This window comes from Thunnus maccoyii, chromosome 10 (genome assembly GCF_910596095.1).
Source record: "Thunnus maccoyii chromosome 10, fThuMac1.1, whole genome shotgun sequence".
Lineage (NCBI taxonomy): Eukaryota > Metazoa > Chordata > Actinopteri > Scombriformes > Scombridae > Thunnus > Thunnus maccoyii.
The window spans coordinates 1,446,883-1,474,680 of NC_056542.1; the positions used below are offsets into that span (position 1 = coordinate 1,446,883).

At 39.9% G+C, this 27,798-nt stretch overlaps 2 protein-coding genes, 1 long non-coding RNA gene and 7 other non-coding genes across 11 annotated transcripts in view; 3 read left to right on the plus strand and 7 right to left on the minus strand.

Annotated features, from left to right (window-relative positions):
- The first annotated feature begins 180 nt into the window (after positions 1-180).
- On the plus strand, positions 181-10,549 carry LOC121905984 (zinc finger protein 436-like). Of its 2 annotated transcripts, XM_042424613.1 has the most exons (10): positions 182-346; positions 430-613; positions 2,261-2,372; positions 2,693-3,396; positions 4,668-4,976; positions 6,675-6,801; positions 7,753-8,054; positions 8,746-8,832; positions 8,997-9,141; positions 9,352-10,549. In XM_042424613.1, the coding sequence occupies exons 1-10, from the start codon at positions 303-305 to the stop codon at positions 9,972-9,974; spliced, it is 2,637 nt and encodes an 878-aa protein (XP_042280547.1). In that variant the 5' UTR covers positions 182-302; the 3' UTR covers positions 9,975-10,549. The 2 variants fall into 2 exon arrangements, with proteins under 2 accessions (XP_042280548.1, XP_042280547.1); XM_042424614.1 differs by lacking the exon at positions 430-613 and having other exon boundaries at positions 181-346.
- Positions 7,989-22,220, minus strand: LOC121905996. The gene is made up of 3 exons (XR_006098511.1): positions 22,101-22,220; positions 10,543-10,646; positions 7,989-8,077 (listed from the first exon to the last, which is right to left on the minus strand). It is a non-coding gene; the product is annotated as an uncharacterized LOC121905996 (long non-coding RNA).
- tmem116 (transmembrane protein 116) overlaps positions 14,907-27,798 on the plus strand; it is a 17,545-nt gene continuing 4,653 nt past the window's right edge. Inside the window, exons 1-4 of the mRNA XM_042424624.1 lie at positions 14,907-15,342; positions 17,727-17,773; positions 19,917-19,980; positions 20,089-20,220. Of these exons, the coding sequence (XP_042280558.1) occupies positions 15,277-15,342; positions 17,727-17,773; positions 19,917-19,980; positions 20,089-20,220 (309 nt within the window). The 5' untranslated portion in view covers positions 14,907-15,276. The remainder of the gene's footprint in view (positions 15,343-17,726; positions 17,774-19,916; positions 19,981-20,088; positions 20,221-27,798) is intronic.
- On the minus strand, positions 22,938-23,009 carry trnae-uuc. Its single transcript has one exon. It is a non-coding gene; the product is annotated as a tRNA-Glu (tRNA).
- Positions 23,319-23,390, minus strand: trnae-uuc. Its single transcript has one exon. It is a non-coding gene; the product is annotated as a tRNA-Glu (tRNA).
- Positions 23,497-23,568, plus strand: trnae-uuc. Its single transcript has one exon. It is a non-coding gene; the product is annotated as a tRNA-Glu (tRNA).
- Positions 23,905-23,976, minus strand: trnae-uuc. The gene has a single exon. It is a non-coding gene; the product is annotated as a tRNA-Glu (tRNA).
- trnae-uuc lies at positions 24,480-24,551 on the minus strand. Its single transcript has one exon. It is a non-coding gene; the product is annotated as a tRNA-Glu (tRNA).
- Positions 25,088-25,159, minus strand: trnae-uuc. The gene has a single exon. It is a non-coding gene; the product is annotated as a tRNA-Glu (tRNA).
- Positions 26,024-26,095, minus strand: trnae-uuc. Its single transcript has one exon. It is a non-coding gene; the product is annotated as a tRNA-Glu (tRNA).

Consider the following 27,798-nt stretch of genomic DNA (forward strand, 5'->3'; position numbering starts at 1 on the left):
TAATGGCAGTGGGCACAAATGAAGCGCTAAATAAAATAATAATTAAAAAAAATACATTAAATAAATGGAAGATTGACATATTGAAGTTAAATAAAGACATTAAAAACACTAGTGTTTACAGCCTTCTTACTAGAACAGCATTATCGGCTCATGAGTGTTGTTGCAGTTCATCTTCCGGCCAGCAGCGGCAGCACTGAGCGAACAAGAAGTCATTCACCATCTTTGATTTTTACATTGAATTAATTCGGCACTCAATCAGGTTAACTTGTGTTTTTGCTAATTTAACAACGGCTGACATCGACATGAATCCACCCGACAGACCGCCGAGAAGTTCCTCTTTCCTCTGGTGTGTTTATATTCTGGATATCAAATCGATAAAGACCTTAATTATCGTTAAATGACAGAGCTGGTGGTGTTTCTCTGGTGCAGCCGTCCGGGACCGTCTCTACGTACAGTGACGCCTGCATCGGAGCTAGCTAGCATTAGCTACCATCTCATCCAGCTAAAGTCAAAGCTGTCGTCTTCTCCTGGAGGATTTTCATACGAAGGAATCGTCTGTTTTTTGGGACGTTTTGTATCGCGTTGGTGTGCTTCTCCTACACAGAAAACTACGGTACGTGTCGGTGTGTTGCAGTGAACGTTAACGCTTTACCGTTAGTTCACAATTAGCAAGCTAACTGGCTGCAAAGGGAGAAATCCTGATATCTGAACGGCTGCATCGATTAACAAGCAGGTTAACGGTGACAAATCACTTTAAATTAATCTAACATTGTGATGCGGTGCTTTAATACTTAATGCAGTGAGGGGTCATAGGCAGACTAATTACGTTAATTTACATTTGAGAACAATGATTAACCGTTAAACCTCAACTGGAGTCGTTAAGCTGCTAACAGTTATGTGTTGCTAAGCAACCACTTTACTGATCAGTTTTCATCAAACACTGTAAAATCAATCATCCTGTGTGTGTGATACTGTATGATATCTGCCAGTACAGAGGACACTCCTGGTTATGTATTTAAAAATAAGTTAAATGTATTTTTAGGCTGTTTTTCCTGGTTTGAGCCCCTTAGTTACAAGGAAGGGAAATCTTTATCTTTTAGCTCTAAATTATAAGTACATAAATGCATACATAATAAATGATTGATTTTTAGTTTATTTATTCTTTATTTAATCAGACATTCTCATTGAGATTAAGATCTCTTTTTCAAGAGAGACCCGAGAACAAGAACACAAACAGAAACCACACAGTAGACACATAATTAATAAAAACATGAAATAATAAAGCTTTAAAATCTCCCAGAGGAATGAAAGACTCTAGTTTTAGGTAGTTTGCTGTTTATTCCATTTGAAAGATGAATCAGCGACTAGTTTGATAATCAGTTATTATCAAAACTTCTAAAAACTTTGAATACTTTTGAATCTGCTGCTTTTTTTAACACATAACATTATGATAAAACATGAACTATTTCAGAATCAGAAAAAAGGTTTATTGCACATACAAACCTTGTCGTAATGGTGCACAATCAAAAATAAGAACGTAAGAGAAAATACAAATAAATACCACAAAAGATAGTTGTTCTAAACGTATAAATAAGATTTATAAATTAAAAATAATTAATCGTAGTAAACATAATAGAAATATATTCTAAGTGAAAAGAGCTGCTGAGTTTTAAAATATTGTACAAGAGATTGACTGGGAATGTGCAGTTTTCACAGTATAACAGTATAAATGATACATGTAATGTGCAAATGTAATAATGCAAATAATTGCATAAATGTAATGAATTATTGCTCTATTTTGGACAAAATGGTCTAAATTCTGTGCCAAATCCCTCCTCACACTGGCAGGAAGAAAATCCTTTGTTGACAAATATTGAGTCCGTTATTTATTTATATTTTTCAATTAACGGTGTGAATTTTATGCTTTAAAAATGCACATGTGAAATTCATTCTCATATGTGAAGTGTCTGCAAACCAGATGTGACCATAATTACTCCACATGTGATTTTAATATTTAGTGTTTTTTTATATTAAATGATAAATTCACACAGTAAGTATACGGTATTACATGTCTAAAAAAAAAAACTGGAATCAGTACGGGGGCTCTGAGGCCACCAAACAATCAAACATATTCAAGATTTTTATCCCCAAAACCCCGACATCCCCCCTAAAACACGGTGGACATGAGGTCAGTGTTGTCAGTGGTAGCTGTGGGGTCTGGACAGGATCACCGACCGGTGTCCGACTATCTTTCTTTCAGAGCTCGGAGGCGACCGGACCACCTTCAGGAGGAGGAGAGCATGAGGAGATGAATGGAGTCAAAGTGGAAGCAGACCAGAGAGGAGAGGACGGTCAGCAGCTTCCTGCTGAAGGTCGGGGGAACATTTCTAACGTTGGTCTTGTCAAAATCTACTTTGACACATCTTTTATTATTTTAGTGGACATTATGTTTACAAGTAGTTGATTAGCACAGAGTAACTGAGCCACAGAGAACGTGCTCCATGGTTGATGTCTGTTTATTTTACAATGAAACAGTCGCTGTGTAGTTTGTACTTGATGGAAACTTGGAAGCAGCAGATTACAAACACAGTGAGGCAGGCGGCACTGCTCGCCTTCTGAAGGTTGTGACAAAGTGTAAACTTGATATGTAGATTACTCTTCGAGAAATTAATGTCAGTATCATTTCCTACAGGAGAGGCGACTGTTTCAGACACCGAGAGTCCGTCTACACCAGAGGAACCAGGATTAAAGCACAACAGCCGTCAGTCCAAACGTTGTCACCGCTGTTCAGTATGTGGCAGAGAGTTCTCTCATCCATGCCGCCTGGCAGAACACATGATCACGCACTCTGGAGACAAACCGCACAGCTGCTCCGTGTGCGGGAAGCGCTTCACAAAGAAGATAAACATGGTGGTGCACCAGCGGGTTCATACCGGCGAGAAGCCGTACTCCTGCGCCGACTGCGGGGTCAGCTACGCCCAGCTGGCCTGCCTGCAGAGGCACCGGCTGCGACACGCCGCCGAGAAGCCCCACCACTGCTCGGTGTGCGGCCGCGGCTTCATCCAGCGGCGATATCTCGTACAACACGAACGCACGCACACCGGGGAGAGGCCGTTCACCTGCCAGCTCTGCCCCAAACGCTTCGCCTCCAAGAAGGGCCTCACCGATCACCAGAAAACCCACACGGAGGAGAACCTTCACTCCTGCGCCATCTGCAAGAAGGTTTTCTCCACGCCGTCGTCCTTCAGAGATCACGTAAGGCTCCACACGGGACAGAAGCCTCATCCCTGCTCACTGTGCTGCAAGAGCTTCAACCGGCCGGGTCTGCTGAGGAAACACCTGCAGAAACATGCCGAGGAAAAGACGGCGGTCAAAACTGAAGCTGCTGCCAGCAAGGTGAGTGACGCGTTTACGACTCAACGTGGGTGATGTGTCTAAATGTTTAAAGGATTTAAAGTGTCTCTTAAACCAATCCTAATCCTCACATGCGTCCAATGTAAGTGACGAGAGACAAAATCTGCAAAAAAGTGTCTCCGAGGTCGTTTTTTAACCCTCTAGTGAGTTTGTTCTGGTCTGAATCAGTGGATGAACTGGTAAAACTGGTTCAGTTTCTTTTCACACAGAAAAACTTTTAAGTGAACTAAAATGCGTCACTCGCAGCCAGGTGAGCACATTCTCTCCTCTCATTGGTCAGATGAGTGAGAACGTAAACACAGGAAGAAGATCGTATACTTGGTCGTCAGTCCAGGTTGGATTCATTCTCTGGCTAGTAGCTTGTAGTCAGACGGAGGTCGGATCACAAACAAACTGAGAACACGTCCTCTAAAGGGTCTGTGTGGTTGTTTTAGTACGATTACTGCGTTCATCAGATCTCCTCAAACACATCAGAGCAAAGGAGGAAAAAACAACCATCCTGCTCACCCAGACTGGACAAGGCAGAACAAGGCAGGGTGGAAAACTGCCTTCAGTAAAAAATAATAATAATAACAATAAAAAAAGTGACCCTGTCCTTTTAGAGAAAGTTTGTTGCAGTTTGTGTTTTTAACCTCCAGCACTAATGAATCACTGACACCAACCACAACAGGACAGGAGACACTATTTGAAGGAGCGGGAAACTTTATCTGAAGGGGAAACAAACTTCAGGTCGTACATGTTGAACCGGAGCTGTGTAGACATTAAAATGAGAGGTAGTATGTTAACTACAGCTCTATGAATGCTGGGATGACAGCTGGGGATCGAAGGGTCTGTGTCCGGGTTTGAATACGTGTTTTGAATTTGTGAAGATGCGAAAGGTTCAAGTTAAAACGTCGTGTTCAGTTTAGTGCTGCAAATAACAATTATCTTCATTATCAGTTCATCTGCAAATTATTTCTCGATTAATCGTTTTATCCATAAAATGAAAACAAAACACCTGCTATAATATTCCAGAGTCAAAGGCTTCCAGTCCAAAACCCCAAAATATTCAGTTTAGTATCACGTTTGACAAAGTAAACCTTTAAATCATTGTATTTGTTGTCATTTTAGCTTGAAAACAATTATTCGACTATCAAAATAGTTGTCGATTAACTTTCTGTTCATCAGCTGATTGACTAATCGTTTCCGCTCTAGTTGCTCTTTAACAGAAAGCTTCAGGTCCCGAATGATCTTTTTATCGTCTCGATCACCAGGAGGAAACGCCTCACCGCTGCTTCCTGTGCCAGAAAGACTTCTCCACCGCCGAGAAGCTGCGGCAACACGAGCAGCTCCACCAGAGGGCGCTGCAGTTCGTGTGCGACATCTGTGGCCGAGGTTTCACCAGAGCGTCCAACCTACGGGAGCACGTGAGGTCTCACACCGGAGAGAGACCGTTTCAGTGCGACGTCTGCAAGAAACGCTTCTCCTTACAGAGAGTGCTCAGGAAGCACCAGGAGATCCACAGCAGAGAGGCCCGAAACACCGACAACAGCTCGCTGCCGCCGCCGGGAGCAGACGACCAGGTGACGATCACATGGTCACTATTTACGAGTAATCATCTGATCACACATCACTAGCTCGATAAATGAGTGGATTCATCTGCGTCAGTCACCTCTTATGTGCTGTTTATTCCGGGTAGAGATGTAGGCAGCTGCTGGTTTTGTTTTGTGTAGATTCATGACTAAAACTGTGAGTTCACACAAAGCCACAAACATGCAGACGCATTCTTTCATCAGACCGATAAAGCCGTGTGTACGCATGGTTCAGTCATTGTGGAACTGTGTGTTCATTTCCACTCTCGTTATGAGGCTTAAATGGACGAAGACGCCCTTAACCAGCTGTTCTCATATCAGCTCGCCGCCTGCTGAACCTCTCTGTGGACCTGTCAAGTGCAGTTTCACAGACTTGTGTTGCAGCGGTGAGTTTCTTCAACAGCCAGAACAGCTGCTGTTACACACTTTGCCTGAGAGGTCACAGGAGGCAAATTTACTGACACAGAGCAGAAGGGAAGGAAACACTTAATACCGTAAGATCAAACAGCTGGTAACCGGGAGGTAGGGAGGAAGGGCATCTGCATACAGGATCAGTAGGGGACAGAAACAGTAGGGGGGGACTGCATTCAGACAGGATCATAAAGGTCAAAGCAGCATGGGTCAGAGGCAGGAGTTGTTCCCAGACATCACTTGATTATCAAGTCTCTACCCAAATGTGTATTTTCTTCTTCATAATATTTACTACTAACTAGAGATCTATTAACCCGTCGTTACACGTCCAGGTCATTAATTCATCATCAGCAGTAATAATTCACACATGTAATCAATGATTAGTTTGTAGCTCATATCTAAACCTACTTTACAGGATGTAACAACTAAGGATAAAATAAAAATAAAATGTAGATTCACGTGTAAATTAATAGAATTATAAATTTAATCACACAAAAATAGTCTATTATATCTATGAATGTGCCTTTTATTGGCATTTTACAGTAAACACATAAAAATCAACCTGAACAAACTGTTTTTACTAAAAGATTCAGTCTCTCACTTTGTTTCATCTCTACCTCATCACATCAGCAGTGAAGACCCGCCCTACTCTGCCTCTCATTGGCTCTGACTCTGATACCCTAACCAACAAAGGCAACGAGTACCAGCCAATCAGAGGCAGAGTACGGGGGGCTGAACGCGGGTGGGAAAAAAAAAACAAAACAAAACCACATCACATCAGCCTCATATTGCTTTAGAAACACGTTAACGCTGGTCTGAAGTCAGCGTTATAATCTCACCACACGTTCTGCGTTCATTAAGACCAGTTTATGTGCAGGAAACGGTGTCGGTGGGTGTTTATGCGTCCGGCTCCTGGTCACTGCGGTGGGTTTTGACTGACCATGAATGTCAATTCTGTTAGACGCTGGTGATTCTTTTATATTCGTTACTCTCATGAAGATCCAAACCAACAATGAATTGATCCATAAAGTATCACGTGAGTCGTGATGTCATCATGTACGTCAGTGTTGTTTTCTCAACTTGTTCCTGCTGCCACCAAGTGGCCAAATAATGTTCTGCAGGTTTAAACGATTAGTCAATGATCACAGCTGTTGATTCATTTTTTTGTTGATGGACTTATTGACGAAACCACAGCGGTTCTGGAAGCATTTAGTGATGTGATGTAATGTGTGACAGCTGACAGCGTTCGACTCATCTCACCGCCGCTCTTTGTCACAGAAACCAGACGAGCAGCTCGCCGCCGACGGCAGCGTGGCGGTGGTTTCCGTGGGGGGCGACGGCCTGAACGGGCTGCAGCAGGAGCTGAAGGTCGAGGACGAAGAGGAAGCGGTGCGTTCACTGACCGGTGAGACAAACTCTGAACACACATCAGGTCACATTTGTTCTGCTGCAGCACGAAACGTAACGGAGCGCAGCAGAGAACAGACTTTATTCAAATCAGAGAATCTCATATTTAAACGTGTTTATACACTGAGGATGGACTTTTCAGTGGAAGAGGAGACATCTGTTGTCCAAGCAGGAGAAACGAATATTTACTCGTTCAGAGGTTTCTCTCTCTCTGCTCCTGATTGTCATCCCATTGATCGAAACACCCGACTCATAATTTGCCCTTCAAATAAACTGATAATCCCAGAGGTTCACACACTTTCACCACACAAATATTTAAGATTTGATCAGTAAATAAATGAACAAGTGAAAGGTTCTTGTCTCATTTGTTTAACTGGGTTCCATTTATCTAGTTCTAAAGGATTCATAAACTTCCAAGCAGCGCTGTATGTTTCAGCTCCAACTGTTCTCAGTTTCAGGTAAATTACAACAAGTTAACAGGCAGCAGCAATCTGTCATCAACTAACTTTTTATTTGCAGTATTTATTGATCCACTGATTTTAGTTCAGTGTTTCACAACCGTTTCGGCTTCTGACCTTGAAACAAACAGATCCGTCACTGCCAGTCGGACGTCTACTAGTCGTCAACCAAAAGGAGATTTTTAAAATATTCTTTACTTATTTTTATTTTATTTTAATGAGTTGTAGTGACCCAAAATGTAAAATTATCTCCTCACCTCATGACCTTCAGATTGTGAGTCACTGGTTTAGTTCATTCAGGTAATGATAAATGTACCTCAACTTCATAGAGACCAAAATTATATTTCTTGTGACAATCAAACAAATCAAAAAAACAAAGTTTATTATGAAACAAATGAAATCAGACACATCAGAGCATTAAAATAAACCAACACACACGCTCCTCTAACATCCGCCGACCTGAAGCTTTATTCCTCTGTTGATATTCTCAGACGGCAGCACGAAGAAGCTTCACAGCTGCTCCGTCTGCGGGAAGAGCTACCCGCGACCGTCCCGACTCAAAGAACACTTCAAGATCCACGCCACGGAGAAGCTGCACCGCTGCTCGGTGTGCGGGAAGGCCTTCACCACCACCACCAACCTCCGAGCTCACGAGAAGATCCACATGGCCGACAAACCTCATCCCTGCAGGATCTGCCCCAAGAGCTTCCTGCGGCCGTCGCTGCTGCGCAAACACATGAGGATCCACATCAGGGACGGACTCATAGCCGACCCCGCCGACGGCCTCGACAAGGTGAGTCCAGGTCCTCGAGACACCTGGAGAGAGTAAAGCTTAATGATCAGAAGACAAGCGGGGAGGAGTCCTGCCATAAAAAGATATATATTGTGCACAAAAAGCTAAATGTAGGATTGCAGCTAACTTAATTTACAACTAATTGATTAATTGTTTCGAATCATTTTTAAGAAAAAAAATGTCCAAATTCTCTGATTCCAGCTTCTTCAATGTGAATATTTTCTGGTTTCTTTAATCTCTACGACAGTAAACTGAATATAATTGATGACGTCGTCTCTGGGAAACACTGATCCACAGTTTTCACCATTTTCTGACATTTTATAGTCGTCAGATTAATCAATAATGAAAATAATTGTTAGTCGCTGCTCTAAACTAACATCATTGTCAATTAATCTGCAGTTTATTTTCTCAGTTAATCGTTTGGTTCATAAAACATCAGAAAATGTGACGTTATAAAACATTTTGTACAATCAGTCAAAACACAAAGACGTTTAGTTTTCTGTAAGACAAAAAAAAACAACAAATCCTCAAGTTTGAGAACCTGGAAACAACAAATTGGGCATTTTTGCTTGAAAATGATTTAAAAGATTTATCGATTATCAGATTAGTTGCAGATTAATTTCTGTCGGTCGACTAATTGACTAATCATTGCAGCTGTAATAATTTGTAAGTGGTTGTTTTTGAGTTTCAGGAGTTCTGGTTAAACATGAACACGGAGGAGGAGGAAGAGGAGGAGGGAGGCATCAGGATAAAGGAGGAGGAAGGTCTGGACGAGCAGGTAAGAAACTCAGCTGTTATTTATATTCTAGAGTTCTTTCGAAGTGCTCGGCTGTCTACGTCTAGCAAACACCATCCGCTGCTGAAGATCATGTCATGTAATTGAAAGCTCTAGAACAGCAACTAAATGGACCTTAGAGTGTCTTCTGTCTAATAATCCTGCAGGACCCGGACGACCTTTCTACAGCTGCAGAGTCCTTCATGGTAAAATCGGAGGAGGGTTTGGTGATGAAGGACAAAGAGGAAGCAGACGTCAGCGGTTTGATCAACTCTGACGGAGAGGAAGAGGACTGGAGACCAGCGCTCATCGGTACGTCTGTAAACCTGCAGAAACACACTTCAGTACAAAGATTTAAGAACTTTTTACTACATTCATAAACATTCATATCATAATGAAGTCCTGACTTCTCATTTTGAACATCTGGATGTGACTGTTTCACAACAAGTATTGATAATATTGCAGCTTCTGTTGTTGAAGAAAACAGTTGCAGCTGTAAATCACCTTCATGTCCTTTGACAGAACAAGATGGCCGCTCAGTGATCCAGGCTGACAGCGGTGGTGACGGCAAGCGGAAACACTGCTGCCCCGTCTGCGGCCGCGACTGCTTCAAGGCGTCGGCGTTGCAGAAACACCTGCGGATCCACTCTGGCGAGCGTCCGTTCCAGTGTCCCACCTGCAGGAAGAGCTTCACCCAGCACGTGCACATGACGGAGCACCAGAGGATCCACACGGGGGAGAAACCTTACACCTGCCCAGACTGCAGCAAGAGCTTCACCTTCTCCAGCGCCCTGCGCCGCCATCAGCGGCTGCACACCGACGCCCGGCCGTACCAGTGCGCCGTCTGCCAGAAGACCTTCAAGCAGCAGAGCTCGCTCAAGAGCCACCAGCTGACTCACTCGGGCGTCCGCTACCAGTGTCCGCTCTGCAGCAAGAGCTTCAGCCGCGCGCTGGAGCTCACCTACCACGTGGATGTGCACTCCGACACGCGGCCGTACTTCTGCAACATCTGCAAGAAGAACCTGAGCGGAGCCAGGATCTTCCGCAACCACATGAAGAAGCACCAGACGCCAAACTCACCGCTCTGGCTGCCGCCGCTTCCTGGAGCGGGACCGCAGGAAGCCGAGACGATCTCAGAGGGATGATCATTAAACAGACTTGTCAGCAGCATCATGTTCACACTAAAAGTCACTTGGTAACCAGTTATGACACCTGATGGACCAGTGGACAGACTGACTGGACATTATTCAGTATGTTTGTAATACTGACGCCATCAAAAACTGAACAAAAACTGTTATTTCCTCATTTAAAAAAAAAAAAAAAAAGTGACTTTTAAGTGACTTTAAAGGAGTAGTTTGCCGTTTCGGGAAATACTTTCTTTCTTTGTATGAGTGATGTTCAGATGGATGTTCAGGATGTGGTTAGCCTAGCTTAGCATAAAGACTGGAAGCAGGGGAAACAGCTGGCCGGTTCAAACCACCTGTGAAGCTCACTGATTAACACTTTGTATTAAACAAACGTCGCCCAACAGAAATGTCTCAAAGTTTGTCGTTTTAAGGAGATTTACATGCTGGAAACAATAGTGTCTCCATACACACCACTAAAAAAAAATAGTTCCATAGTTGCTTTTTCACATTTGTTTGTGTTTCCTCTGCTTCCAGTCTCTCTGTTAAGCTAAGCTAAGCTAAGCTAAGCTAAGCTAAGCTAAGGTACCTAAACACACATGACTGATCCATCCGAACATCTCGCTGTCAGAATCAGATTCAGCTTCATTTGACTCCGGTTTAGTGGCTCTTCATGTATTTATATACAACAATCTGCAGAAAGATACACAAAGACAACAAGCCGAACAAAGATAATTAAAACATAAAGAAATCACTATTATGTACAAGTGAAAAAATAAATACATATAGAAACAATCAATGGCCAAAATACAGCGTCTCTACAGGCAGAACAGTTTCTGTCAATTATAAACAGGATCAAATAATGCTGAAAAGGGGCTGAAATCAATATTGTATGGGTAAGAATGTAGTAAGTTATTTTATATACACATAGTAGATGGTTATGTGCAGTATATACAGCTTATTGAAATATAAATTTAACAGTAATGAATGGTATGTATACACTTTATTGCACATTTTGTATTTTAAACTAAATATATATATTTTGTAGGTACAAGATAAGCTAAGAGATCAGCAGTTGAGCGTATTTCCCAAAATGTTGAACTATTCCTTTAAAAAACAAACCCATTGAAAGAGTTGTTGGTGTTCGACAGAATCCTGACAGATCAGGTCTTTGTGTTTGTGACGCTGCTGCAGCTCAGCAATAAAACACAAAGAGATCATTTCATAACCAAAAGACACAAACTTTAATAGACTGTTGAAGTCTCGTATTTGCTTCAAGCTGAACTGCAGAAGTCGTTTTTACACAGATCATAACAGTGGTTTCCAACCTGTGGGTCAGGACCCTTTAATGGATCATTCTGGTGATTCTCTATATTTCTCCTCATGTCAACAAATCTCCTGTTTGGATCCAAACCAACAATGAACTGATCTACTAACCAGTATTGTGTGTGTATCATGAAGAGTTTGGTCATGTTAGTTTGTTTAGAAACGGCTCCAAAGACTAATAACAGCATCACGTCCTCAGTCTCCAGAGAGTAGTTCTGTGTAAGGCAGACGCTACTGAGCATGTGCAGGAACACGGTTCTGTTTACAGCTTCACCAGTTTGTTGTGCTGCAGATAAACAACCTCTGGACTTTGTTCTACATTATAACCAACAGCACAGAGTCCTGAGGTTGTGATGTTGTGTGCAGCAGAACAAGCTGGTGAAGAGCTGTAACCTTTGTGATGAAGGAACATGTCACCCAGTGCAGCGGTGTGACTCACTGTTTCTGGACAACAACGGAGGAATCAGATATATCAGGCTTTGATACACACACACAATACTTGTTAGTAGATCACTTCATTGTTGGATCCAAACATCAGATTTGTTGACAAGAAGAAAAATATATAGAATATCAGCAGAATGATCCTTTAACGCGTCACAAGATGAATCTAAGTCTGTCTATACAGGAGGCGTTCAGGCGCAGTGTTGAGTGTAGGTCACCTGTGTTTTGGCTGCGCTCAGAGATCAACACACAATAACTGAAGTTACTTGTGTAAAATGTAAGAAAACAGCTTGTGTAGACGACTGTATTGATTAAAATAAAAGCATATCTGTTCCCGTCAGACACGACACACAGACGTACAGTTTAGTTATTTCAGACTCTGACAACTATAAAAATTAACAGCAGTCTAGTTAAACTGCTTGCTGCTTGTAGACGTACGAGGACACACCAACATCTCTCTACATGTACATATGAACATGTGATTATTAAGTATTAACACAGACTTCATAATGTGAACCTGTTCTCTAAGTTCTGGGCGGTTTTTGATATTTGGTGCTTGAAGTTTGACTCTTACAAACAGGAACTAACAGCAGCCAGATAACCAGACTCAGAGGAGACCCTCACGTCTCTGTTGCCTACCCATATGAAGGTCAAAAGGTCAGTCACAGAGCCACGCCCCTGGAGCCAGCAGGGGTTCAGTGCCTTGCTCAAGGACACTTGTGCTGCTGAGCATGTCAGCGTGTCACAGTCGTAACCAAAGGGAGAGAAAATATCTACATGAAACAGTTTTAATTATTTATAGTAGAAATCACTGAAACTCTGACTGCTGTCATCGTGTTTCTAATCACTGATCAATAAAGTGACTGAGAACACAAAACCGTCTGTCATTGAGTCTTTCACACATCTGGCAAAGTGAATTAATCTGAATGAAAGCTGTGAACGTTATTTACATACAGTTAGAAGTTGGATGAACCTGCTTGTATCTGGACTTTATTCTCCAAATATTACTATTGTAATTACTCCTTTTTCCTCGTAATGACTGTGAATCTGCATGAACGATATTTGGCTAATTACATCAATATCAATAACACCATTAAATTTTTTGAAGAAAGAGTTTTCTTAGGATCTGTGAAAACTGCAAATCAAATTAGAGCTGCAACAGTTTTGCAATTAATCTGCAGCTATTCTGATAATCAAATAATCGTTTTATTCATTTTTAAAGCAAAAACGACAAATATTTGCAGGTTGTTGCTTCTCAAATGTGACGATATGAAGCTTTTCTCTGTCATACATGATAATAAACTGAATATCTTTGGATTTTGGACTATTGATCAGACAAAACAAGACTATTTAAGACGTCACCATCTAAGAAACTATAATGGCCTTTTTTAAAAACTTTTCTGACATTTTTAAGAGATTGGCAGATTAATCGATAATAATCTTTAGTTGCAGGCAGCCTTAAATCAAACCGCACGTCATGGTAACACAAACAAAAATAATGACATAAATATTAGTAAAAATCAAACCAGCAAGATCCAAACAAAACCAAAATATATGTATCAGTGTTTCAGAATGAAAATGAACTGTTTACATCAATGTCAGGTTAAAACTGTCATGTAACCCGTCGCCTACATTACCCACAATGCAACTCAACCACCGACAGTCCAAATGCTCCAGAACAGCCACTAAAACTGATCTTAAGGTTTTGTTCTGTGATCAGCTGGTTAATCATTTTAAAATGAGAAAAAAATATATAAATATAAGAAGATCAGTTCATCTGGTGAACTAAACTGAACTAAAATTTAAAATAACAGTACAAAAACTTCTTAAAAGTGCTGCAGTGTTCGTTAGAGCCACGTGTGAAAGTGTTGACAGAACAAACAACATATTGATGGTTGAAAAATGTCGAGTCTGTCCTGCGGGTGGCGCTAGAGGAAAGATCAGGCAGTCCTGCTGTGGCCATGTATTCATCAAACTCCTTAATATCAATTTATTACATGTGTAGCACATAAATATATATAAAAATTATAACTGGAAACAAAAAGAAAACCAGACTGGAGCAGGAAAGAAAGTCTGTTGCTGGTAGAGGAGGAAGATTAAAGGACAAGTTCATAGTTTTTCAGGTTTGTCTTAAACCAACAGTCAGTCATCAAATAAACAGTAAAGCTGTGTTTCTTGCTGTAATCATTCCTCCTGTTCATACTGACCATTAGAAGATCCCTTCATAATGACCTTACAATGGAATTGATGGAGGACAAAATCCACAGTCCTCCTTCTGTGCAAAAAATGTATTTAAAAGTTTATCTGAAGTTAATATGAAGCTTCAGCGTCCAAATGAATCAAATCAAGTAGATATCTTTCAACTGTTTCCTCTCACATCAGTTACTGTACATATAACAGCAGTCCACCTCAGCTAGAAACTGAAAATAGTTTAATTCAAGAACTGAGCATCAAAAATCTCCCATTTATAGATAAATCCATAAAAAATCCATACTCTATTATGACATAACTCCATGTTTCTAATCAATAACAAACCCTTTCTTTTCTCAGCCTGGACTGACAGACCAGTAACAGACTGGGACAGTAGCTCATGACCTTCCACCACATACAAAAAAAATATAACATACCGGACCACTGCTACTTCCAGTATATCCACTTAAAAGAAGTCAACATCCCCTCCCAAATATACAAACTCCTGGCATCCAATGACAGAACAATATCAGTCCCTACAGACATATATAACCCACCAACAGATGTTAATTGGAAAAACGCAACCAGTAACACATTTTCTATGACATGTGCTTCCAAAACCCAACTAATACAGTGTAAAGTCCTTCATTGAACCGACATTACTGCCCACAGACTCCACCACATGGGCTTTAGCCACAGTTATTAATGTTCATATTGTCAATTTTAATAACCAAGTATTAACAGGAGGAATGATTACAGCGAGGAAAACCTCTTTACTGTTCATATCAACACCTGACTGCTGAAGAACTGTGAAACTGTCCTCTAAAGAAAACATTAACAACAAGAGAGCACGGGACGACGACGTCAACAAGTTACAAAGTGATTGCAAATAAAATCAATATAATATTTATTCTTGTTGTTTGCATCCCTGATAAATGCAAAAAAAAGTCCTTTCAAATGTTCAAATGTAAATAATTGGCTGACATGACTCCAGTTAACGTTATTAATTATTTATCATGATCAGTGATGTTTCATTCCCTTCCTGAGCAACAGAAACAAGAAACCTCAGAGTAAACAGCTTTTATTCTTTAGTTTGACTGATGTGAAGCACCAGTTTTATCTTCAAAACTGTACTTTTAGCACTTAGATGAGTCAGGCTCTGGACCTGCTCATGGGGGGCGTGGCCTGAGTGATAAAGTGGGCGGGGCCAGTGTGAATAAATCCAGCCTCTTGTGTGCTGCAGGATAAAACCTCCTGCTGTCAGACTGTTGGTTGTTTGTCTGATGTTTTCCTGTCCAGGCTGCTCTGTGGTTTTCACTTGTTTAGTCAGATCCATCTGAGAGTGTTCAGGCTGTCAGCTGCAGAGATGCTGGAGGGGATTTTTACCAACAGCTCAGAGACAAACACTACCAGAGCCCAGGACTGGACGGAGGTCAGTGTTACACTGAGAGATACCCACTGGTAGAACGTAACTCACTACATTTACTCAAAGTACTGTAGTTGAGTACAGTTTTGAGGTATTTGTAGTTTACTTGGGTATTTCCATTTGATGCTACTTTATACTTCCACTCTACTGAATTTAAGAGGGAAATATTGTACTTTTAGGTAGTTAACTGAGTGTTTTCCAACTTGGAAGTTACAAGATAAATCAACAAATAAAAAAAATTTTTAAAAATAAAGCTCATGATTATAAATAGTGAACCAAACAGGCATCAAAACAAAGAAATACTCATTTCTGTTCATTTTTTGAATTATCAGATTTTTTGTACTTTATTATAAAATACAACATAATTTTGCATCATAATGTCTGTAGAAACTGTTCACATAAAATAATCTGATTCATTGCACTGCAGAAATTTGCAACCTGTTGTGAGAGTTCATGAGTAGACAGTTTAGTTTATTTACTTGCACAAATAAGAAAAATGTATTAAAGGAGAGAAAAACGAGTTTTTTTTCCAGAAACCTAAAGGGGGTTCATAAAGACATCTCACCGACAAAGAAAAACACAGCAGCATCTAAAACTGAGATTTATCAGTTTGATAAACTTTGATTTAAACCCAAAACATTTGGGAAGCACATCTACAACAGTGCATCATATTTAATAAGGTCATTGTGTGTTTCATGTAAAATTTAAATATGCAAAGTAACTGCAGACAGACGCAGTAGAGTCAAAGAAAACCCTTCAGGGATCAATGAACTCTTAACTTTAGTATAAAGTAGCAAAAACAAAGGAAATTCTCAAATAAAATGCCTCAAATTTGTAGTGAAGTCTGGTATTTGACCACTAATACGACACCGAGGCATCAAGTTAAACATCTCTGAAATGAAACAGGTGTAAAAACATCCTTTAGAGAGATAAAGATCTATGTTACTCTCTGTGGAGGAGCCTTTTCATCTGGACGTATCATATTGGGAAAAAGAAACCTTCTCACACTACTGATGATGATTATTTTATTTACCTACAAACTAATCATTTAGTACATAAAATGTCTAAAAGAGAAACATTTTCCATCAAAGTTTACTAGAACCAAAAGTCCCAAACTGCTGATTTTGGTTTCCTTTGATATAAAACATGATGCAGTAAGTTGATCACATGATAAACAACTGAGTCGTTGTCATCAATGTCGATTCATTTTCAGTTCATCAACTAATTATCCGAATGCTCAGATTCACAGGTTAGAATTATATCATTAAGTCTAGAAAACTCCGTCTATTTAGATCATTTGTCTGAAAACAGAGTTTGGATGGATGCATGAATGATAATCAGCTGCAGAGCGAAGCGTCAGTTTCAGTCGTCGTCTTCGGACTCGTATCTTAATCTCTGAACTGTCTCCGGGGTTTTTACGTCTCATCTACAGTTTGTCTTCTTCTCTATTTTTAAACACTTTCACTTTCAACATCTGCAGTGCAACCAGGGCTCATATTTATCAGACTTCTCAGAATCACTTTTAGGATAGGTGCTGAAAGTTAGTTTAGGACTGAAAATACTCCAAAAATGCTCGGAGTCAGACTGAAGACTCATGTATGAAGCGTCCTGCTCTGACTGTCAGTGAGGACGATGACGACTTCTCGGAGAGACACAGTGGCGTCGCCGTTTTACGACACTCAGAGCCACAAAGAAGAAACTATGATGACGCGTTGTAGTTCTCTTACAGAGATATACAGAAACCATCCAGCCTCCATAGACTGTAAACAAAGACTCTCACATAGTAGATAATGTGAAATCAGCCATATTTAACCACGTTGTTTTATAATTTCTATAATTCATGTTGCAAACCGCTGTGTGACGTCTTCTCTTCCACTGTCCAGCTCACCTTTAACTCCTGTTAACTTCTGATCCTACATGAGGGGAAAATGATTATTTCTGTGATGTCACACAGTGTTGGAAATGCAGCGTACGATCAGTTTCTCTGCAGCCTCAATAGATAATAAGATTTAAGACCTTATCAAAATATTTGACCTGTTGTAATGAAGCTGAGATTCATCAGTCTGTGCAGCCAGTAGGACGTGATTGTGTTCGTATAAGTTTTAGTTACTCTCACCTTCAAAATATCTGTATAAACTTGATTTATAACTGTTGTAAAGTTGCATGTTCATCATTACAGATCTTTCTGTTGTTTGTAAAAAATGATCTTTCAATACACTTAATCTAATCAAGCTTTCATCAAATATCTCCTAACATAATATCTCGCTCATTTGTGTTTACGTTTTCTTTTATTCACTCTTTAAAGTTTACTTCTTGTTTTTTTTATGTTTATTTGTGTTTGTGATGTGGCAGCAGTGATGTAACACTCAGCTGATCTCTCCTGTCTACAGGTGTATGAAGTCGTCAGGTGGATCCAGCTGCTCATGGCTCTGCTCAGGTCAGTTAGTTCACCTCTGATTGACTAATACTACAAACACTACTAATACTAATACCAATACTACCAATACTAATACTACCAATACCAATACTACCAATACTAATACTACCAATACTACAAGTACCAATATCAATACTACCAATACTAATACTACCAATACCAATACTACCAATACTAATACTACCAATACTACAAGTACCAATATCAATACTACCAATACTAATACTACCAATACCAATACTAATACTACCAATACTAATACTACCAATACTACCAATACTACCAATACTAATACTACCAATACTAATACCAATACTACAAGTACCAATATCAATACTACCAATACTAATACTACCAATACCAATACTAATACTACCAATACTAATACTACCAATACTAATACCACCAATACTACCAATACTAATACTACCAATACTAATACCACCAATACTACCAATACTACCAATACTAATACTACCAATACTAATACCAATACTACCAATACTAATACTACCAATACTAATACCACCAATACTACCAATACTAATACTACCAATACTAATACCAATACTATCAATACTAATACAACCAATACTAATACCAATACTAATACCAATCCTAATACTACCAATACCAATACTACCATTACTACCAATACAATTACTAGTTCAATCAATACTACAAATGACTGATTTTACCAATACTAATATTACAAAGAAGAAGAAGAAGAAGAAGAGCTGATTTCACACAGCTGAGTCACATTATCTACTATGTGAGAGTCTTTGTTTACAGTCTATGGAGGCTGGATGGTTTCTGTATATCTCTGTAAGAGAACTACAACACGTCATCATAGTTTCTTCTTTGTGGCTCTGAGTGTCGTAAAACGGCGACACCACTGTGTCTCTCCGAGAAGTCGTCGTCGTCCTCACTGACAGTCGGAGCAGGACGCTTCATACATGAGTCTTCAGTCTGACTCCGAGCATTTTTGGAGTATTTTCAGTCCTAAACTAACTTTCAGCACCTATCCTAAAAGTGATTCTGAGAAGTCTGATAAATATGCGCCCTGGTTGCACTGCAGATGTTGAAAGTGAAAGTGTTTAAAAATAGAGAAGAAGACAAACTGTAGATGAGACGTAAAAACCCCGGAGACAGTTCAGAGATTAAGATGCGAGTCCGAAGACGACGACTGAAACTGACGCTTCGCTCTGCAGCTGATTATCATTCATGCATCCATCCAAACTCTGTTTTCAGACAAATGATCTAAATAGACAGAGTTTTCTAGACTTAATGATATAATTCTAACCTGTGAATCTGAGCTGAAGAGTTTAGTACTCAGATAAGTAGTAGTAGAAGAAGATGCATTTATAGAGCACTTTTAAATATATTCAAAGACAACAAGGAAAATATTTACACAAGATCTTAGATCACTAAAAACACACTAAAGGCACAAATCTGATTCATCACAACTCTGCAGCAAACACACACACACACACACACACACACACACGTGTATTTAGTCATGTGTTTGTGTGCAGCAGGTCTTTATCAACTACTTTAAATTTCATAAGAACTTATCATGCTTTATTTTACTGCTATTGTATTTATATATTTTAACACTGAAAATGTGCCAAAGATCATTTCCACAAGTTCCTAACAAACTTTACATAAACACACTGCGGTCAGAGACTCATTACATTCATGTGCTTATTACTCAGTACATTAAGCTTCAGTTTCAGGGTCATCAACACTGTAAGCGACCGCTAGGAAGGAGGTCAAAGGTCACCGCACTCACACAATAGATGGAAGAAATGTTCCTGTCAGTGTGAAATCAGCTGTTTTATGTTTTGTGTCTTACTACACTCAACACTACTTACTACTACTAATAATAATACCACCAATATTAATGCTACCAATACTAGAAGAAGAAGAATTATTTAATCATTTAATTAAAAATAACTAAAAACACGCTAAAGGCACAAGGTAGCAGGCAGAATATTAGTCAAACGTTACTTTTTTTAATGAACACTTACAGTATTGATTAGTAATTACACTAACAGTATTTTTAATAGACATAATATTGTCCTCAGCATGTAAAATGAATATATGAATCCTTTTTAACGCTGGTCTGTGATGTGATTCACAGCACTCTGGGCTCAGGCTCCATCATCGCCTGTGTGATGTCACAGAGACTCAGCCGGAAGCCGGAGGTCAGTGTTTCTGCTCACTGGTCTGAAATATTTAATACGTAATATTTGTACTTTTAGTCACACGAGCAGAAACTAAAATTTAAAAACTGTGCTGTGGGTTTTTTGCAGCTGCAGCCTCTGTTCCTGCTCAGCGTGTCTGACCTGCTGCTCGCCCTCTGCTGGCTGATCGGAGCTGCTCTGTTCTCTCAACGCTGCAGCAGCCTGAACTCACACTGCTACCACCTGCAAACTGTGGAACAGGTAACTACACACAGCACTGCATACTGTATCCAGAGCCTGATATATCTTATTCTTCTGTGTCGTACATCTCCGATGTTGTCCAGAAACTATTAAAAACAGGTCAGTGAGCCAGACGGCTGCACTGGGTGACACGTTCCTTCATTATCATGCCACCTTGTCTCCTAGAAATTATGTTTGTATATAATATAAATAATTTGCAACAAAAAGAGAGAAGGAGGAAAGTGTTGAGAGGCGGACTAATGGATTTGTTGACAAAAAGGAAAATAGAAAGAAACACCACACTGAGGCTTCAGCAGTCTGAGTTAGTCATATCAAGTGGATATCTGACACATTTACAGTCTTTTTAGCATCAAATTCCCTCTTTGTGTTTCCTCGGACAGTGTTTCCCTGTTGAGCTGCAGGTGGAAGTATAGTAACAAAAAGAGGGACTTTGGCACTAAAAAGACTGTAACGTTGAAAGATATCTACTTGATTTGACTCATTTGGACGCTGAAGCTTCATATTAGCTTCAGATAAACTTTTAAATACATTTTTGCACAGAAGGAGGACTGTGGATTTTGTCCTCCATCACTTCCATTGTAAGGTCATTATGAAGGGATCTTCTGATGGTCAGTATGAACAGGAGGAATGATTACAGCAAGAAACACAGCTTTAATGTTCATTTGGCCTCCTAACTGTTGTTTTAAGACAGACTAGAACAATTGTAAGCTCATCTTTTAATTTATTTTCCAAAAAGTTCTTGGCTTTTACTTCTGTTTTTTGTTATTGCTAATTTATATGTTTTCTACGGTGGCCCTGAGAGCTCAACACACTGCAACTTAGGAAAACACGTGAAAAAAGACAAAACAAAAAGCAAAAAAGAAAACATCTTCAAAACATGTGCAGTATTTAGAAAAAAAATACAGCAAAGTGAAAAATAACTAAATACAGAAACGTGCCGCAAATACAAAAGAATCAAAACAAATCACAGCCACGACCGGCAGGCGTCTCCTCACTGTTCATGCATGATAGTTCTCTCAATAAAGACCTAATAGACAATATATATGTAGGCTGTTCTAAAGATTTACATCTTTAGTACAAACCAATTTTGGTCTGAGTCTGCACATAAGAAAAATATACAATTTATCCTTTTAAGTCCCTGAAAAAACTTCTGTATCTTGTTAATCAGCTCTTTACTATGCATCATGTCAACCAACATTAGAACCATTTCACACCAGAGATTTCTGTATTTACATTTCTTCTCTCTGGTATAAAATGCAGAGTCTTTTCTGAAAAAGGTGATGTCACAATTTCATGAAACAAGAACTTTAATCTGATAGTTTGCTTGTGTTGCTGCTGTCAATCAAATCTGATCAAATTAAAACCGAATTAATTCATGACTGTGGATTTATTTTTTTAACTTGCTTATCTATAGTCACAAACATGTAATATTTAGAGAAACACACGACATGTGAAATCCAGCAGGTCTGTCGGGGTCAGACAGAGTCATGAGATTCTTTTCTTTAGGATGGGACTTTTGAGGTTTTGGATATATTGTTTTGGATATATTGTGGAATTTCCTGCTTCTCAAAACAAACCTTAAAATAGACATAATAAGGAACCTTGACATTAATCTCACCTTGACCCTGAGAGAGCGTCCATGGCTGGAAAATCTCAACTTCCTCCTTAAAAGATCAACTGAACTAGAAAACTTCAGTGGGTTTTTACTAGAAAACACATAACCTCCATTTCACATGTTTATCGGGGGAAACCTACTTCCACAAGACACATCACATGTCTGAAGAACCGTGTTGCTTCTGCACATCATCAAACATAAACTCAGTAAATTAATGCTCATTTCACTTAGTTTTGTACTCTGAAAAAACATTGGATTTACTTACATTTAAGCTTTTTAGAGGCTGGAAACGATCCAGAAGTAAATCTCAGGGGAGTGTTGGAGGCAGGTGCAGCTGATGATCATCAAAATTTAGATTTGCTCCCTCCTACCAGCTCAGGGATTGGAGGATAGACGTGTCAGTCAAACCTGTATCTCCTACAAACTGTTTGTAGTGATTTTCTTCCTGCTGGAAAACCAAAGAAACTGCAGCGTTAAATCTTTTCTTACTTTTTGTACTTCACGATGAAGTCAGTTTGTTGTAGTCTTAAAACTTCTTAAACTTAAACAATCTGAGGACAACAAAGAGTAAATAAGGAAGTTGAGAGTGTTTTAGGTGGATTCCCATAGCAAGAGTTGAACCCAGGCCGCCTGTGTGAAAACTAGGAATCCTGACCACTAGACCATATGGGACCTGGTTTCACATCCTCAGAGCAGTTTTCTTGGTTTATTAATAGTTATTTTACTATACCAAACTGTTGTGCCTCCAATTTCATTATTTTCTGGCAAATATGAACAATGTTCTGTTCAGTGTAAATGTCCCATGTGGTCTAGCAGTCAGGATTCCTTGTTTTCACCCAGGCAGTCTGGGTTCAACACCCAGTATGGGAATGTCAACGGTACATGCACACGTTTATTTTCTGTGAGTTAATTATGACTTGACTAAAGTATATGTTCAGTGACTGAATACGTAAGAATCTTCATGTAATTTCATGCTGTGTCCCAATACTGTCTCATAAAGCCTGTGAACAACCTGCTACCTGTGCTAACTTCATTTTTACTGACTTTAACGCAATTTACAACTGATGTTCTGCTATAGCGTAAATATTTACAAGAGCAGTAGTTCCCATACCGGGAGTTGAACCCGGGCCGCCTGGGTGAAAACCAGGAATCCTTACCGCTAGACCATATGGGACACAAAACGCTCAGGCTTAATGTTAAAATATCTGTTGGTCATAACATTTCTTTAATTAAGAAGCGTCACCATTCCCATAAAAACACACATTAGATAAGTGAAAATAGCTCTTGACAGTAGAATGTTGTGGAAATTCATGTACTGACTTTATACTTGTTGAGAGAATTTAGGGTTTTTCTGTTCACTTCAACAAAGACAGTTTTCTTAGAGCAGCATCTAGTGGACATGAGAGGAACTGCAATTTAACACAGCAGTGAGTTTGCAGCTTAATTACAAATAAACACTGACAGAGATGTAGGTGAACATATCTTCCCATACCGGGAGTTGAACCCGGGCCGCCTGGGTGAAAACCAGGAATCCTGACCGCTAGACCATATGGGACCTGGTTTCAGATTCTCAGAGGAGATTTGATGGGTTGCAAAGGACTCTGCTATTTTGGGATGATGACTTCATGATCTTCTGGCAGCCATATTGAACTGTTGTCGTGTCCCATATGGTCTAGCGGTCAGGATTCCTGGTTTTCACCCAGGCGGCCCGGGTTCAACTCCCGGTATGGGAACATCTACAAGCATGTATTTATTTCCTATGAATTCATTATGACCTAGAATCATTTAAGTAGCTCTTGAGTGTTTAAATACATAAGAACATGTAGTCTTGAGAACAGTGTATTCATGTAGTCTCATAAATCCTCTAAAGATCCTGCTACCTCAGCTTACTACGTTTTTATTGCTGAAGTCCTGCTCTACTGTAAGTAATTACATTAGACTGGTTGTTTCCAAACTTGGAGGTGAAGCATCTTGTCCCACTGTTTAACACACTTCAGTGCTAATTCAAGCTGTTAGCTTTTCTTGTGCTGAATTTTAGGGACACAGATAGAGGGTAAATATATGATTTGTTCCCATACCGGGAGTTGAACCCGGGCCGCCTGGGTGAAAACCAGGAATCCTGACCGCTAGACCATATGGGACCTGGTTTCACATGCTGAGAGCAGTATTCTTGTGTTCTAGTAACTTGTTAGGTCTGTTATCCCAGGATAAGCATTATCATGAGGTCACACCTACAGTGAGGACAGAGGACATGTCTGCGAGGAGATTATTAAATCACAGTCACAAGATAACAACATCATATCCTGAGATAACTGCCCTCACAAGTTATTAGCAACCCAAGTAAGCTGCTCTCAGCATCTGAAAACAGGTTCCATATGGTCTAGCAGTCTAATTAAACGCCATTATTTTTAAAAGAGTTTTCAAAGAGGAAACTGAGGTAGCTTGTCTGATTTCCAGAGGAAGGTAATTCCTCAACTGAGGAGCCCTAACAGCAAATACCCTTCTACCCTGTTTCAAGCCTCGCTCTGGTAACTGAGAGCAACAGCTGGTCTGCAGAACTAAGAGAATGAACAGGGGTGTAAGGGATGAGAAGTTTAGTGCTTAATTTTAATTAAACACAGAAGGAGATGCAGGTGAATACATGTTCCCATACCGGGAGTCGAACCCAGGCCACCTGGGTGAAAACCAGGAATCCTGACCGCTAGACCATATGGGACCTGGCTTCAGGTTCTCAAAGCAACCTTGCTGGGTTGCAAAGGACTCTGCTATTTTGGGATGATGACTTCATAATCTTCTGGCAGCCATCTCAAACTGTTGTTGTGTCCCATATGGTCTAGGATTCTAGGTCAGGATCCCTGTTTTCACCCAGGTGGCCTGGGTTCAACTCCCGGTATGGGAACATCTACAAGCATGTATTTATTTCCTATGAATTCATTATGACCTAGAATCATTTAATTTGGTATTGAGTGGTTAAATAAATAAGATCATGTTGTCTTGGGAATAGTGTATTGATCTAGTTTCATGCTGAGTCCTTATACTCTCTCATAAATCCTCTAAAGATCCTGCTACCTCAGCTAACTTTGCTTTTACTACTGAAGTCCTGCTCTACTGTAAGTAATTACATTAGACTGGTTGTTTCCAAACTGGAAGCTGAAGCATCTAGTCCCACTGTTTAACACCCTTCAGCACTAAACTCAAGCTTTTCTTGTGCTGAATTTTAAGTGTACAGATAGAGGGTATATACATGATCTGTTCCCATACCGGGAGTTGAACCCGGGCCGCCTGGGTGAAAACCAGGAATCCTGACCGCTAGACCATATGGGACCTGGTTTCACATGCTGAGAGCAGTATTCTTGTGTTCTAGTAACTTGTTAGGTCTGTTATCCCAGGATAAGCATTATCATGAGGTCACACCTACAGTGAGGACAGTGGACATTTCTGCCAGAAGATCATCAAATCACAGTTAGAAGATAACAACATCATATCCTGAGATAACTGCCCTCACAAGTTATTAGCAACCCAAGAAAGCTGCTCTCAGCATCTGAAACCAGGTTCCATGTGGTCTAGCAGTCAGTATTCCTAGTTTTCACCCAGGTGGACCAGGTTCATCTCCTGGTATGGGAACATCAGCTGTACTTCTATGGTCTTTAACCTCAGATAAAGAACAGCTAACAGCTAAAACTTAGTGTGTTGAAGTGCAGTTTCACTAGATGCTTCAACACCCAGCATATGAACATGTAGTTTTGTAATTAATATATAATTTAGATGGAAATTTTTGTGTTGAAATGAAACAAGACACAAGCGAACAAACATTCCCATACCAGGAGTTGAGCCCAGGCCACCTGGGTGAAAACCAGGAATCCTGACTGCTAGACCATATGGGACACAATATGTTCAGGCTTTATGTTAAAATATCTATTGGTCATAACAGCCCTTTAATTAATTTAAATGTCGACATTTCCATAAAAACACACGTTAGAAAACTGAAAATACCTCTTGACAGCTGAACGTTGCAGAAATCAATGTACTGACTTTATACTTGTAGAGATAATTTGGGGTTTTCCTGTTCACTAGACAGTTTTCCCAGTGCAGCATATAGTGGACATGAGAGGAACTGCAATTTAACACAGCAGTGAGTTAGCAGATTAATTTCAAATAAACACTGAAGGAGATGCAGGTGAATACATGTTCCCATACCGGGAGTTGAACCCGGGCCGCCTGGGTGAAAACCAGGAATCCTGACCGCTAGACCATATGGGACCTAGTTTCAAGCCCTGAGAGCAGCTTTCTTGGGTTTCTACTCGCCCTTTGTGAGGTCAGTTATCTCAGGATATGATGTTTTTATCTTGTGACTGTGATTTAATGATCTTCTGGCAGCTATGACTACCATCCTTATCATCATAATGGTTTATCAACAAACCTAACAAGTTACTACAACCTAGAATGCTGCTCTCAATGTCGGAAACCAGGTCCCATATGGTCTAGCAGTCAGGATACCTGGTTTTCACCCAGGTGGCCCGGGTTCAATCAGTTAAATGTGACATTATATCAGGCTCATTGGAAGTCTTGGTACAGAGTTGGATCACTCTTCATATCTGTCAACAGAGGATTGCCACAGATGGATGTGTGGACATTGACAGCCTGTTCTATGTCTCTGAAATCCTGCTTTAGTGTTAATAAATATACGTTTTGTTCCTTATGGTCCCATATCGGGATTTATGCTGCATTCACATGCTCCTCCAATGGTCCCATTTCCCGAGTTGGGTCGTTGTTCTTCTGACTTCATTGTGTTCATGAGCTTTTAAGTCTTGTTGCTGCACCAGTTCATTCCCTAAAACCACTAAAATATTGCTTTACCTGACTTGTTATCAGGGTTTATGCTAATAAATAACTTTTCTAACTAATCTAGGTTACTCTACATCAACAGCAACTAATGGTTACAACCTATTACCATCTTACAAATTGCATGCGAGCAAAACGTTGATATGCAGTACGTGAATTAGTAAAAATGCCATCAACCAAACATTTACTTTCGTCCACCATATTTTTGCGTTTATGACGACCACTTTTGGTCGTGCATCAAAATTTTCACCAACTTTCCAAGTTGTTGTTCCAACATGAGGGGGTTTTCAAGAGAATTTTCCCAGTTGGGAACTCCTTTTTCTGATTATTCCAACACCGCATGAATGCCATACGTTTTTAAGATTACATTTTTACTTTTTTAAATAAAACATGAGTTGTCCTCTTTGTAGATCATACTCAGTGGATGTGTTCTTTATTGCTCAAGAAGTCAAGTTTAACTTTAGGTAGAAAACAAGTGTAATAACTTGCAAAGAAGTGCTTTGGGGCTCTGAAGAAGACATACTGCCACCAAAATGTCAGATCATTAAATAGTCTACAGTAAGGCAGGGAAGTGTTGTGTTGTCTTAGTATACCTGAGTTTGTTCTTATCCTGAACTTGAAGGTTTTTTTCCAGTTTTCAAGTATTAAAGCAATTTCAGCTTCATTATCCTTCAAAAATATGACATGGTTGGCTACAGCATGAAGTGTTTCACAAAATAGTACAGAAGATTTGTTTGTTTATTTTTGCCCACAATAATCTCAAGTGTTGAAGTCATTATACTTATTTTTACCCAAAATATGAGCTGTATTTAATCAATTAAACACTCAAAAACACCAGAACGGTCCTTTAAAAGTCATCAGAAGATGATTCTACAGTAAACAGATCCACTAATTAAAGTGACCCCGACTGTCTGGTGTCCAGAACCAATCTGAACTGGGTCAGTCCAGGATGAAATAGAGCAGCAGAACCAGGACAAACTTCAGACTGGATGTTAAGAGGGACAGAAAAACAATCCTGACCTACATTTATTGTTCAGAAGCACCGACCTCCGGGTCAGCTGATGGTTCTCTCCTTTTGTTTCTTCTCATAAAGTGCAAACGTGACACGAGAGTTCCCATTT

Coding starts and splice junctions, on each gene's coding strand:
- LOC121905984 (XM_042424613.1), top strand. CDS start 303: ATGAATCCACCCGACAGACCGCCGAGAAGTTCCTCTTTCCTCTG. Junction 614..2,260: donor CTCCTACACAGAAAACTACG/GTACGTGTCGGT, acceptor TCTTTCTTTCAG/AGCTCGGAGGCGACCGGACC. Junction 8,055..8,745: donor CCGCCGACGGCCTCGACAAG/GTGAGTCCAGGT, acceptor TTTGAGTTTCAG/GAGTTCTGGTTAAACATGAA.